The 12438-nt window shown below is 38.8% G+C and overlaps 1 protein-coding gene across 6 annotated transcripts in view; it reads left to right on the top strand.

Moving 5' to 3' along the window:
* diaph2 (diaphanous-related formin 2) overlaps positions 1-12438 on the top strand; it is a 370496-nt gene that overhangs the window by 105445 nt on the left and 252613 nt on the right. For all 6 annotated transcript variants that reach the window (XM_087171766.1, XM_087171765.1, XM_087171767.1 and 3 more), the window contains 6 exons: positions 3535-3609; positions 3706-3775; positions 4568-4704; positions 8073-8181; positions 10781-10891; positions 12027-12139. In XM_087171766.1, coding sequence (XP_087027892.1) covers positions 3535-3609; positions 3706-3775; positions 4568-4704; positions 8073-8181; positions 10781-10891; positions 12027-12139 — 615 coding nt within the window. The remainder of the gene's footprint in view (positions 1-3534; positions 3610-3705; positions 3776-4567; positions 4705-8072; positions 8182-10780; positions 10892-12026; positions 12140-12438) is intronic.

Raw genomic sequence — 12438 nt, 5'->3', positions numbered from 1 at the left:
GGACTAGGAGACTGGTCAGGGGTAAGGGAAAGCTCAACGGAGAGCATCCAGGACTGGGCCCATGGTTCACATTCCAACAGTACAATGACCCTAATCCCACAGCCAAGACAATGCAGGAGTGGCTTAGGGACAACTCTGTGAAGGTCCTTGCCAGAGCCCTGACTTGAACCCAATCAAATAACCTGAAAATGGCTGTCCACCAACGGTCCCCATCCGTCCTGACAGAGCATGAGAGGATGTCCAGAGAAGAATGGCAGAAAATCCCCAAATCCAGTTTTGCAAAGCTGGTCATGTCATACCCAAGAACACTTGAGGCTGTTATCGCTGCCAAAGGTGTTTCAAATAAGTACTAAGTTCTGAGTAAAGCATTCAGACCCTTTACTTAGGTCAATATGATATTGAAGTTTTTCTCTTTTATTAAATGTGCAAATATTTCTTAAATTTTTGCTGTCATTATGGGGTATTTAGTGTAAATTGATGAGGGGAAAAAAATAATTAAAGGATTTTAGCATGAGGCCGAAACATAAGATGTGGAAAAAAAGGTTCTGAATATTTTCGTAATGCACTCTACATCTTGCCAGTAAAAATCTTATTTATATATAAACACTTATATGTGGGCCAAACTCTTAGATTTTCAGTGCATACATTTTATAGCAGTTAACATAACTACAACATAATTTCATCTAGCTAGCACAAAATATAAAATAAGAAATTGCTTCCCTAAGACCGACCATGAATTTTTCATTTTGCCTGCGGAATATACATGATTGCAGAAAGTAACACAATTTGGTGGCACTTAACTAGAGGATTATAGCCATCAATATTAGATGAACAAGTTCTCCCCAAGTTAATGAAATCCTTGGATGTATGCCCACATTAGAAGAAGAGACTGATAAGGGAAGGATTCGATCTCTTGTTCCTTTAATGTGTTTAATGTGAATCGCTACAGTGATATTTTAATGGCCCCAAGAAACAAGCACACATTATGTTTGACCAAACACAAGCTTTAGCCACCTCTACAGTTCAGGTTTTGCTGCTCCCCCTCCTAAGCAGTAAGGGATATCTGATTAGAAATCCCACTGATAATACTGTAAGCTTGTAAATGTTATTGTTGATACACAATGTTCTAATGAGGGAAAGGTAGAAACAGATTATTAGATTATGATAACTGCAAGTAATAGTAGTATAACACACACACACATACTAGTAGTGGTGTTACTAGTATTGTTATTTGTGTTAGTTGTAATAGTATGTTGTCCACCGAGGCACTTTTACTGATGAACAGGGATAGAGCATTTCATAGCCTCAGGACAAACACTGTAGAAGTACCATCTCTCATTTTCTTTGTGGTAACTTTGGGGACATTTAGAAGGCAAGCTGCAGAGGACCTAAGGGTATACGTGAGGGGACAGAAAATGATAGACAGTCTGAGATGTAGGGAGGAGTCAAAACACTTAGTGCCTGAAAAACCTTGGAGGGACTGCATTATGTTGTAACCTGCAGCAAAATGTACATTTTTGATGAAAAATTTACTGTGCAGACGCTTCCAATCTCTCTTTTCTTTTATGCCTGTCCTGTTTCAGTCCAACAACTATATATTAAAGTTTTAATTAGCACAACTTCTCCATTGAAGATATATATTAGCAAAGCTCTTTTTTTCGTGAGTAGCTGGTACTTACAATAATTCCTACAAGTTGTTTTTTTTACAAGAGTGTAAATGTTTGTTCTAGATTAATCTTCATCTTTTCTCTTTAGCTCTCACTGCATGTAATGATGGTCAGTAAAGCTTTTTGGTGTCAAACTATACCAGTCCTGCCCCGTGAGTACCCAAAGATACCGGTGGTGTAATGAAATGGATGGATGAAAAAATTGATCATATCATCAACAAAATCTCAACCAAGTGGCTATGTGAGAAGTATGGAATGGGAGTTGTCTGGCTTTTTCTCAAAGTTGGAGCTTTTGTGTTGAAAAAATGTTTAGCATTTAGAGTAGAAACATCGTAAGGAATTTCTGGCTCACTCTGACCACTGGAGTGGCTTTTCAGTCTGTTTCTGTTGGTAACAATGAGTCAAATGATGGTTTCCCTGCCTGGTTGTTGTGTGACAGCGTGTGTGTGTATTAATGAAATATGTCCTTTTTCTCTTGTTTTCCTCCAAATCCTCCCTTCCTTATCAGTGCTTTTTTCACACACCTTGTTCAGGTGACACAGCATTCCCAGAATCCCAAATTGCAGTTCCACACACAATTTCTCCTCACAAATATTGGTTCCATTTCCTGCTCTCTGAAGGCTATTACCATCATTACTAAGGAGCATAAACAAAGATGTTGCTTTACTGAATTGTGCTCCCTCAGCCATGTCACCTACTTTCCCTCTTTGTTGCCCTAGTCATTTACTACAGTCATTTACTCCTACCTCCTCCGTAACACAAATACATATAACTGCATTATTATTTGGGAGTAAACTGAGCCAGTTGGTTCTTCCTTATTGTATCACCTTAAAGATGTGCAAAGCACGTGCTGGAAGGAAACATTCAAACTGGAAGGCTTTTTGTAAACAGACATTTATAAATGTACAACATAATGATGTTTTGTTTTCATTAAGAAAACAGGTCATCATCATACACTACGGTAAAGAGTAATAACATATAAATTGGTTCCTCTCATCTGCTAGTGCAATTTGAGTAATGGTGGGGGTGTAGCGTGTGCTAATTTAGTCACAGATCAAAGAAATATCTCACCTCAACTTCACCAGTTGCCTCAGGCTAGAGCATCTCTTCCCTGATTGAGGGTCTCTTCCGACTCACTGAGTCAATACAAATGACTTTAATACTCAAACCATTATTATTTCAAATCATTGTCAAAAAGGCGGGATAAATCATTGACTTATGCCCCGTTAATGTCAGAAAATTGCTCCATGCATTTTGTGTTATTGACAGTTAGGGGCCTGAAAACAAGTAATGCTAATGACATAATCTGGCTGTGACCACACTGTCCCTCCCACCCTTCTCTTGCCCGGCTTAGACAAACAGGCTCATCTGCACTGGATCATTTGCCGTCTCCTGATACGCTATGGTTTATAGCCAATTATCTCTCGCGAATCATTATTGATTACTGTGTTATCTTTCTTGCATTGCTTAATCTTTTGGCACAGGAACATAGCAGCTCACAGGGGGGCCTGAATACAAACTGCTTTGCAATTGGAATACTAACTAAAGAGGGGTGGGTGTTCATTTTCTTGCAAATGGGTACAGTTGAATTTCAGACTGTATTCAGTATCATGGAGGGCAGGGTGGTTTTTCATTTGTAGCTCTTCCTGTTAGGAATTAAAAAACACTACAACAGTCAATTTATCTAAGTGAGTGTTAAACCTTTGATATTAGTCTGAATGACTGATTTCCTCTGAGGTTAATACAATATTGCTTCTATTTGTTTCCTTCTGTGAATCAACATGGCTTACAATAAACCAGCAATGCAATAACAATTTTGACAGAATATTGTGTAACTGATGTTTGTGTGTCTGTCTTGTGTTTCTAGTTGGGTTAATAACTTTGGTCATGAGGGTCTTGGACTTCTTCTGGATGCTTTGGAGAGGCTGCTGGACAAGAAACAGTGAGTGATCTGCTTTGACATCCTGTGTCTGTGTCATTTTTATAGTAGTGCGTTCTGTTCTTGTAATCACCATATCTTTTTCAATTTGTTTTTTAGGCAAGAGAATATTGATAAACGGAACCAGCATAAACTTATCCAATGCTTGAAGGCTTTCATGAACAATAAGGTTTGTAAGAGTCGACGAAGAGAAGATGATCCATCCAGTCGATTAATTAGATAATGATCTCTTTTAATGTCTGCGTAGTGAAATGATATTGCACCGGCGCCATCCTAAATGACCTGAAATGATTCGAAAAGAGTTAGTGCCCTGAAATTTTTATTTAATTTGAATTCACTAACGCAAGCAAAGGTAATGTTTAATGTTTTTGTTACCCATTAAATAACAAGGCCACTCTGTGTACACTTATAGTAGACATCTTAGAAGTTATTAGAAATTTCTACTTGTGCTTCAGATGGCTGGGATTCTAAACATTTGAATCTGGACTCTGACAAGCCTGCGATAATGGGACAGAAAATACCATTTCTAGCCCACAGTCTCAGATCTTTTAATTATCCTTTTTGGGAAGGTCTGGCTCATTTCTCAAAAGTGACACACATTTCAAGGATAGATGAACTATTGATATTGCTTCTCTTAGAGTTAATCCCCACACGTGGTCATCTTTACCCGTTCCTTCAGTTGTGAGGAGACTAAAAGGTACAGGAGACTATAAGTATTTGTCCCTATAGTCCTGTCCTGAATTGAATTAATTCATCATCCTCTCCATTTTCTCCCATGGCCTCGTTGTCCCTGCTTAAAAGAAAATTAAGGCTAACTATAACTTACGTACATTAGAGCTTCTTTGTATAATTCATTTTTTACTTAAAGTGAAAGTTCTCCATGAATGCAAATGTTCTCATTAATTTATACCCAATGGACTTTTTTTCCTCTGTCCTACCTCCTCCCTTCCATGTTTCACAGTATGGACTGCAAAGGATCTTGGGAGATGAGCGGAGCCTGTTGCTGCTGGCACGAGCGATTGACCCCAAACAAACCAACATGATGACAGAGATTGTCAAAATTCTCTCTGCCTTCTGTATTATTGGAGAGGAAAACATGTAAGTGTAACTCACTTCGCCTGATCATTTGTCCCATTTCTTTCCTCACATCTTGCTCTTGCACACTTTTTCATGTCTTGCGTATCATTAAAGAGACATTTGTACAGTAGATAGACCATCATATTTCCATTCTCCAACATTTATATGATGTCAGGAGCTTTGATTTTATTTCCAGCTTTGTATGTTTTGAGATATTTTTTTACTGAGACTTAAATAAAATTCCATTTGTGGTCTTTAAAGCATGAGAAAACAAACAAAACTGACAAAAATCAGTTTAATCCACAGACCTTGCTTTTGAGTGTTTTTTTAAAAACTGTTTTAATCTTGAAACACAGTCCAGACATTTCAGGGACATATAGCTCAACCATTACAAATAAAACTAGAGGTATTTGCTTGATAGATACCTCTTTAGGTAAATGGAAAAATGTATTTATTTTTTGATATGAGTGAACTAACCCTTTTGCATAGCCTCTATTTAAATTAATAAGTGAGTTTTCAGTATTCAAAGTTGAGTGAGGGACACATTTCTCAATTTTTTTCAGTATATAACATTATACAATTATACAATAACAATTTCAAAATCCTGACTAATGACAAAAAGTAATGATGAAAGGGATTCGGTCCATCTCTGCTATGTTTACACACTCTGTAATGTTTCTGAAACAGCAATAGGGATGGCTGCACCTTGTAAACACTGGAATATCACTAATGCCTCTGTCTTTTCCCGCTGGGTGGCATGTACTATATATACATATATATATATATACGCACACAGAGATTTCACCACCGGCATACATCTGTACTCACTGTGTACATATGGTGCAGTTACAGATGACCTCAGACGGTACAGAAACCTACTGGGTCACATGGTCAGATGATGCAGTTTAGTCTGTTTAATGTGTTGAACTACTCAGTGTAGTTTGCCACAGATACACAACGTGGCTGACAGCTTATAAATTGGATTTAGGGGAGTGTTTTTTATTGTTTCCCTCAGGGCCAGACTAGAATAACAATGGCACTTCAAAGTCAGTCTGTATGCAGTGGTGGAAATAAACAAACCCACAAATTCTGTTGGAGAAGCTGAGTTCAGCAGTGTGTCTCTACGTCTCTGACCATCCAAATAGGCCTTGATGCTTGTAGTTCTGAAGTTCTGACCCTCACTGTGCATGGTTCCCAAAATAGTTTTGAAGTTAAAGAATGTCAAGGAGTGTAAATCTTTGTCCTAACAGTAATTTAATCCAATATAATTATAATTTCTGGTAAATCACTTCAAAACCATTTTATTGGTTTACATTTATTGGTTTTTATTGATTCAGTTCAATTTCTAAAAATCACAGTTATCTTCAGTAACTGCTCCTAAAATGTATATCTATTAAACTGATGTTTACGATAGTGTGAGAATATACTTATCAGAAAATATACAGTACAATTCAGCATTTTCACTGAAAAGCATAAATGTATGTAAATATCCCATGATCTTGTGATATTGTGTGTTAATTTTATGAGGTAATAATAGACCTTCTTCACAGCAGACAGCATGACCTGTCATAGCAGAAAAGCATAGGTGAAGCTAATACAATAAACAACGGTTTTGTTTAAGTATTCCCACAAGCCACATGAGTGAACCAGTGTGCACAATACCTGGTCTGCCCTTGAAGTGATGTGCTTTTCATGTTCTTTTCCCAGTGTGTAGAGGGCGTGTTTTTGGGTCAAACAAATTAGCTATGGGTAGCAAAAGCTGCCGCATCCTCTAAAGAAGACAGGTGATTACTTCAGTGGCTTCTTGGAAGTGGTATGCCAGTTTTGTGAAGTTAATAAAGTTTTATCAAGCTAGTTCTTCTTCAGGAAGTTGAATCACAGCATTTTAAAATAGATTATTGCTGATGTCAGCTTGTATATACATAAATATGTTGCTGAATTGATGCAATGAATTAATAATTGGACATAATAATTAGCATGTGGACACAATAACTATTTTTAAACAGACACACTCTCTCTCTCTCTCTCTCTCTCTCTCTCTCTCTCACACACACTTCACTCTCAAAGTGATCAAGAAAAGTAAATATGGAGATCTCTGCCATGATCATAGAAAAAAAATGTACATATCCTGTAGAAGTGACAGCCAAAGGAGCTGAGCCGTCACTTTCTTGCTCAGAAACTTCTCTGCCAACCAATGTTGTGACGCTGACTCATGTTCAACACCCACTTCAGCTGACAGCATCAAAAGGGAACACGACAAGTTAAGCAGATCTATCTTGCCTGTTTTGAAGCGTCGTCTGAACTGGCTTTAAAGCTACTCAGTATGCAGCTCCCCTTGCTTGTCTGTGACTTTCTAACCCCTATCACAGAGTATGGCCATTCAATTTATCTCTCTGTCAGGCTTACTCCACACATACAGTCCTATTGGTCTCAGACACATGATCTCCCTCACTCACTAAGGAATGCTAGTATTTTGCCATCTTCAAAGTGTTATATTTTGGCATGATATAAGGTAATAAAAATGGCAACAGCCTTGGTCGCATGTGTGATAACACATGTTCACACATACATAAACTGGTATTTTAGCATTTGGCCTAGTGTGACTATTGATTTGTTTCTTAACTTATTTATTGTAACAGCAAGAGGAACTTGTATATCAGGCGAGAGGCAAGAGAGTAGGAAGGTTGAGGACAGGGAGTTAAGCTGTTCAGTTTCTCAACTGATGAAAGCAAAACAGCAAATGTGGCCCTTCCCTGCAGTGATAGAGAGGCCACCTGTTACCAGTTATTATGTAAGCATATTGTAAATCACTGTTTATGTAAGTGCTCATAAGACATCAATTTACTTTTATTGCAGTCCTCTGTGTGTGTTTCCATGTGTGTAGCACAAACTTTCTCTTTCATTCACAAGTCAGAGGCTTAAATTGTCCAATGTTCTATTTAGCCAAGTTGCCTTGAACCCTTGCAAGTACTCTAATTTGCTTACCTTCTCAATAGGTGTATTTGCACATTAGTCTGGCAGTCCCTGCAATAATTTGCACCCTTTTTTCACCGAGCCAAATACTCTCTACCACAATTGCTTTGACAAGTGAACACATTTGAAGTAAAACCCTGTTTTTGTCTAGCATCACCTTAGTAGAAAGCATGATGAAGTCAAAATTGGATACTGCTGCAATAATAGACCAGAATGCATACAAAGAGATGGAAAGCAGCAGCGTTTGTCAGGGTGACCAAAGACTGGCGGAGTAAATGTCCACACCAACACACAAGGGAAGATAAGATACATGGTGTTTGAGCTGAAAATTGTGAGTAAATGTCCTGTCAGTGAGGTGATAAAAGTGTTTGTTGACTTTTTTGTTTGCCTGCTCCCTGCTCTCTGTTGTCTTCCAGCCTGGATAAGATTCTCGCTGCCATGACAATTGCTGCAGAGAGGAACAATAAAGAGAGATTTGCTTCAATTGTGGAAGGACTGGAGAACCACGAAGCCCAGCAACTCCAGGTTAGGAATTGCACACCAAGAAGCAATTAACATCACTCTTTAATAATCATCATTCATTCATCACTACCCTCTTAGTAGGTTATTTCCTTTGAACTGTAAACTTCATGGTTTAGTGGCCATTCCAATGATCAATACAATAACCACCTATGTTATCTTATCATACTGATCTAAATTCAGTATTATTCTGTGAAATACTTTCTTACTTAAATAGTCATACACACTAATTCATACTGGCCACAGTGGGCAGAAACCTGGCACAGTCCAGTGTCATTCACATGAACTGTTTTGCCTAGAAAACCACGTTTGATGCCAGGCAAGACGGAAATTGATAGTTGTCACTCTGGGACCTCAGCGTCAACTGTCTCCTTACATGCGTTTTTCTCTGCCTCTCTCTTCGTGCCGTAGCGGCCGCTTGTCAACCCTACAACACCTCTAGCACATGACGTGATCATGGGGCTATTGAAATGCATCCTGAGCTCCATCGCCACTGCTTTAATCAAAAACACCTGCTTCATTGATCTCCTCTACTGAACTACCCCATTCTTTTTGCAAACACCAGAAAAATGATAATAAAAAAGCAGAGATGTTGATGTCCTATAAGCTTTATGTCTTTTTTTTTCGTTCTTTCTCACATTTTTCCTCCTGTTACTGCCTTGCTCATTTTTGTCAGTTCTTACAAATTCCTCTCCTTGCTTTTTTCTATGCTGCAGTGAAGTTGGGTCTCAGAGGACTTGGTGTGAAAGGGCAACTGCAGCACCATACCTCTCTTCATTTTCATTAGTATTCTTCAACAGCAGGGAAAACTATACAACAGCAATAAAAACCCCACTTAAAACATGTTTTTGTGAAACCAAAAGTAGGGAATTACGAAAGGAATTACTTTTTTAACTGCAGGGATTGGGAAGTCATGAAGGAAAAGTCATGAAGGAAACTGATGAGGCGGGTGGCGCAAGAGAAAGTAGATATTCTTTTATTAGGGGGCTGTTGTTTTTCCTTTAAATTTTGCTGTTAATGAAATGAAGCTCTGCTAATTGTGAAGTAAATTAAAATGCTTTGCTGATGCAGGGGGCTCAAGGAAATTAATTGACTTTTTATCCAAAACCTGTGATGGGCTGTAGAACTAGACTTTGCTAATGTGATTAAAATGTGTTTTGCTGTAGTTCAGGCTATGCTTGTCTGCTGAGCACGAAAGAAACTCAGCATTTCAACATTAAAACCGTCCCAGCAGTGCCACTTTTAATTACAATGTTTAGAAACCCCCCCATGGCACTGCTGCAGCTCTGTAAACCTACACAGATAATGCCCCCACCTCCAACCCATTCACTTCCCACTCCGGTATATATGACTGAGGTATGTTTGAGGTATGTTTGAGGTGCTTGTAAGTATCCATCTGTATGCAGGAGAAGAGAAAGAATTTTTCATGAGCTCCATGGCTTTCTTCACTCTCATAAATTCTGTGAAGATTTGGTAGAGTTTCTTTTATGTTTCTGGCCTCTGGTGGATACAGTAAAATGTCAGGTTTCAGTGCACAGATCTTGCTTAGAAGCCCTCATGCCTTTCTGAAACATGGAGAAGTTTGCCATGTTTTGGGAGCGTGGCACAAGTGGTACATGCTCAGTGGCAGGGTGTCCTTTACTCTATCAAGCCTGTACTTTCCCAAGAGATTATACAGTATCCTATATCTGTATGGCATAACATCATGCGTTTTATCCCCATAACTGGCTAACACACACACTGCTGCTACAACTTCACAGTAACAGAAAAACAAACCAGTGCACTCCATATAGCTTTTGCTCATCTTTTCACAAGGCAGAAATTCAGAAAGCAGATATGGTTTATTTGGTTGTATCTTGTGTCAAGTAATTTGTTCAGATAGCACTAGATGGGGTGATCTGCTGTTGTAGGTTTATTTCCCTTAATGCAGGTGTATCTGCATGTTTGAGATTTTGTTGAAACTATTAAGCAAGAATATGTTAGAATCGAAATTCTAACCCTAACTCTAACACAGAAAAATAATCTGACGGAGGAAACCACACAGAATCAGCATTGTTGTGGCTCTTATTAATAACACATACAAGCCAACAGCACAGGGTCAAGGTTTCAGAAGACGTTTCACATTGTCCATGGGAATCCTTCAGCCTGCTATCGATTGTCTGTCCAAGGAAGACTGTCTTATCCATGGTTTGCTCCCCTGAAACACTTTCCTGCTCATTATAATTCATCAGCAATTTCCTCTTAACCCTATCCTCCACCTAACATACACACAGAAACACACACACATACTTAGAGGCTTTTTCCTTTCCAATAAATCCATTAATAATACACATCTAGTCAATAGACACACCAGGCCTTTACTTTCTACGGTTTCTCTTCTGGTCTCTCTCGCTCCATCAATACAATCATTTTTCTGTGATTTTGGTTTTGGAAAAGAAGCAAAGAGCAAATAATCACTCCATAACACACATTTATTTTTCTGAGACCAAACACACAATTTACAATGAAATTATTTAATATTGTATTAATATGTTTTATTTCTCATTTATTTTCTTATTTCCTAACCTTCTTTCTCTGTTTGTGTTTTTGTCTGTCTTCTCCACAGGTTGCTTGCATGCAGCTGATCAATGCTTTGGTCACGTCCCCTGATGACCTCGACTTCCGGATACATCTGCGCAATGAGTTCTTGAGATGTGGCCTCAAGAAGATCCTGCCGGTGAGTTATCAGACCAGATAATCCAGGTGTAGAATTAAACCCTCTTCACAAGATTCAAGAACTGGTAGCTTCATGAGTGACTTAAAATCACAAAGATATATATAAGGATAGGTTTTATTATAATTAATTTAATTAGTAGTATAAGTATTGGTATAATTAGTAGTGGTAGTAGCTTATGTCAAGTGTCATGCATTGCTAGCACCGCATCGCACAGGTCGTCCTGGCATCATTATCAGGGAGCTTACACTTCTTCACATGAGGCGAAGATAGACAAGCTCCAACTCATCACTCAAGCTCTAGTTTGTAGCGCGTGGGGTGAACATGTCAAAGAGCCAGTTGCTAATAAGTCATCCCAGCTGCTCCTGTTGATTATTACTGTCATTACTTTAATTATCTTCAATTCTGCCCCCTGATATGAAAGAGTCTCAGTGTACAATCATTTATGAATGTTCAAGGCTTTTAATGCCGACATTCAAACTGACACGCTTTCATCTAATTATGAGTTACATTCAGGAGTCACTGTAGTAAAAAAAAAAAAAGTGAACTCCACTGAAAAAAGAAGCCCAATTTGTTTTGTTCTTGTAGTCCTTGACGCATACATTTGGACCTCCTCCTCTTCTCTTTCTCTCCTTATTCGTGCACCTCCCTCTGAACCAGTGTTGCTTAAGACAGATGGTGCACCAAAAAAGCGGTGCGGTGTGATTGATACCTGCAGAAATTGGGTTACATTTGGCCCTGTCTCCATCTGTAAACTCCACTACCGGTGATTCATAGAGAAGTGGTAAAGAGCACCCCCATAGCCCCTCATGACTGGAACAGGTGTGTAGAAATAAGTACTGTCTGGGATGCGTGGTGAAAGGTTTTAGGGCATTTCAGTTCCCTGTTCTCTGTACAGCTGGAGCAGGGAAACCAATATTCTCTACAGATTTTTAGAATATGTCTGGTTAACAGTAACATACAGTACAAGTCTGATGAGATTCAACAATACAAAGATTAGAGTAGTAAATCTTTAGGAGCTATATCTAAATTATTTCTTGCAGGTGCTGTGACTGTTTTTCATAATCTACACTGCTAGATTACCTTTTGTTCAACTTCACATTCTCAGCTATCTGCTATGTGTCTAATTTATTTTTAGGAGCTAAAAGAGACAGAGGAGCTGGACATCCAGCTCAAGGTTTTCAATGAGAACAAGGAGGAGGACTCTATCGAACTCTCCCACCGTCTGGACGACATCCGTGCTGAGATGGAATATCCTTTGTACTCCCTATGTGTGAATATACAGATGAATAGGCCTGCAGAACTAGCAGTGAGAGATGAGTGTAGATTGTGGGTTTCGTCAAGCTTTACAGGCCAGAGCCCCTCATGGCTTGATTCATTAGAGAAGGATTTGAGGAGCCAGAGCACAATATCCAACTCCATCTCTGACCAGGTATACTAGGTAAATAACCCTGTCATCTTAACATCCCACCTCTACTCTTCTTTTTATTTACTCTTCCCATCCTCTCCATCTCCTCTCATATCCGCCTCACTTTTTGTTCCTGTCCATT

This window comes from Seriola lalandi, unplaced genomic scaffold, assembly GCF_002814215.2.
Source record: "Seriola lalandi dorsalis isolate HSWRI2012SDOR001 ecotype SW California unplaced genomic scaffold, Sedor1 jcf7180002054972, whole genome shotgun sequence".
Taxonomy (NCBI): domain Eukaryota; kingdom Metazoa; phylum Chordata; class Actinopteri; order Carangiformes; family Carangidae; genus Seriola; species Seriola lalandi.
Note: the sequence above shows the minus strand (reverse complement) of the source record. Positions and strands in the feature narration are given on the sequence as shown.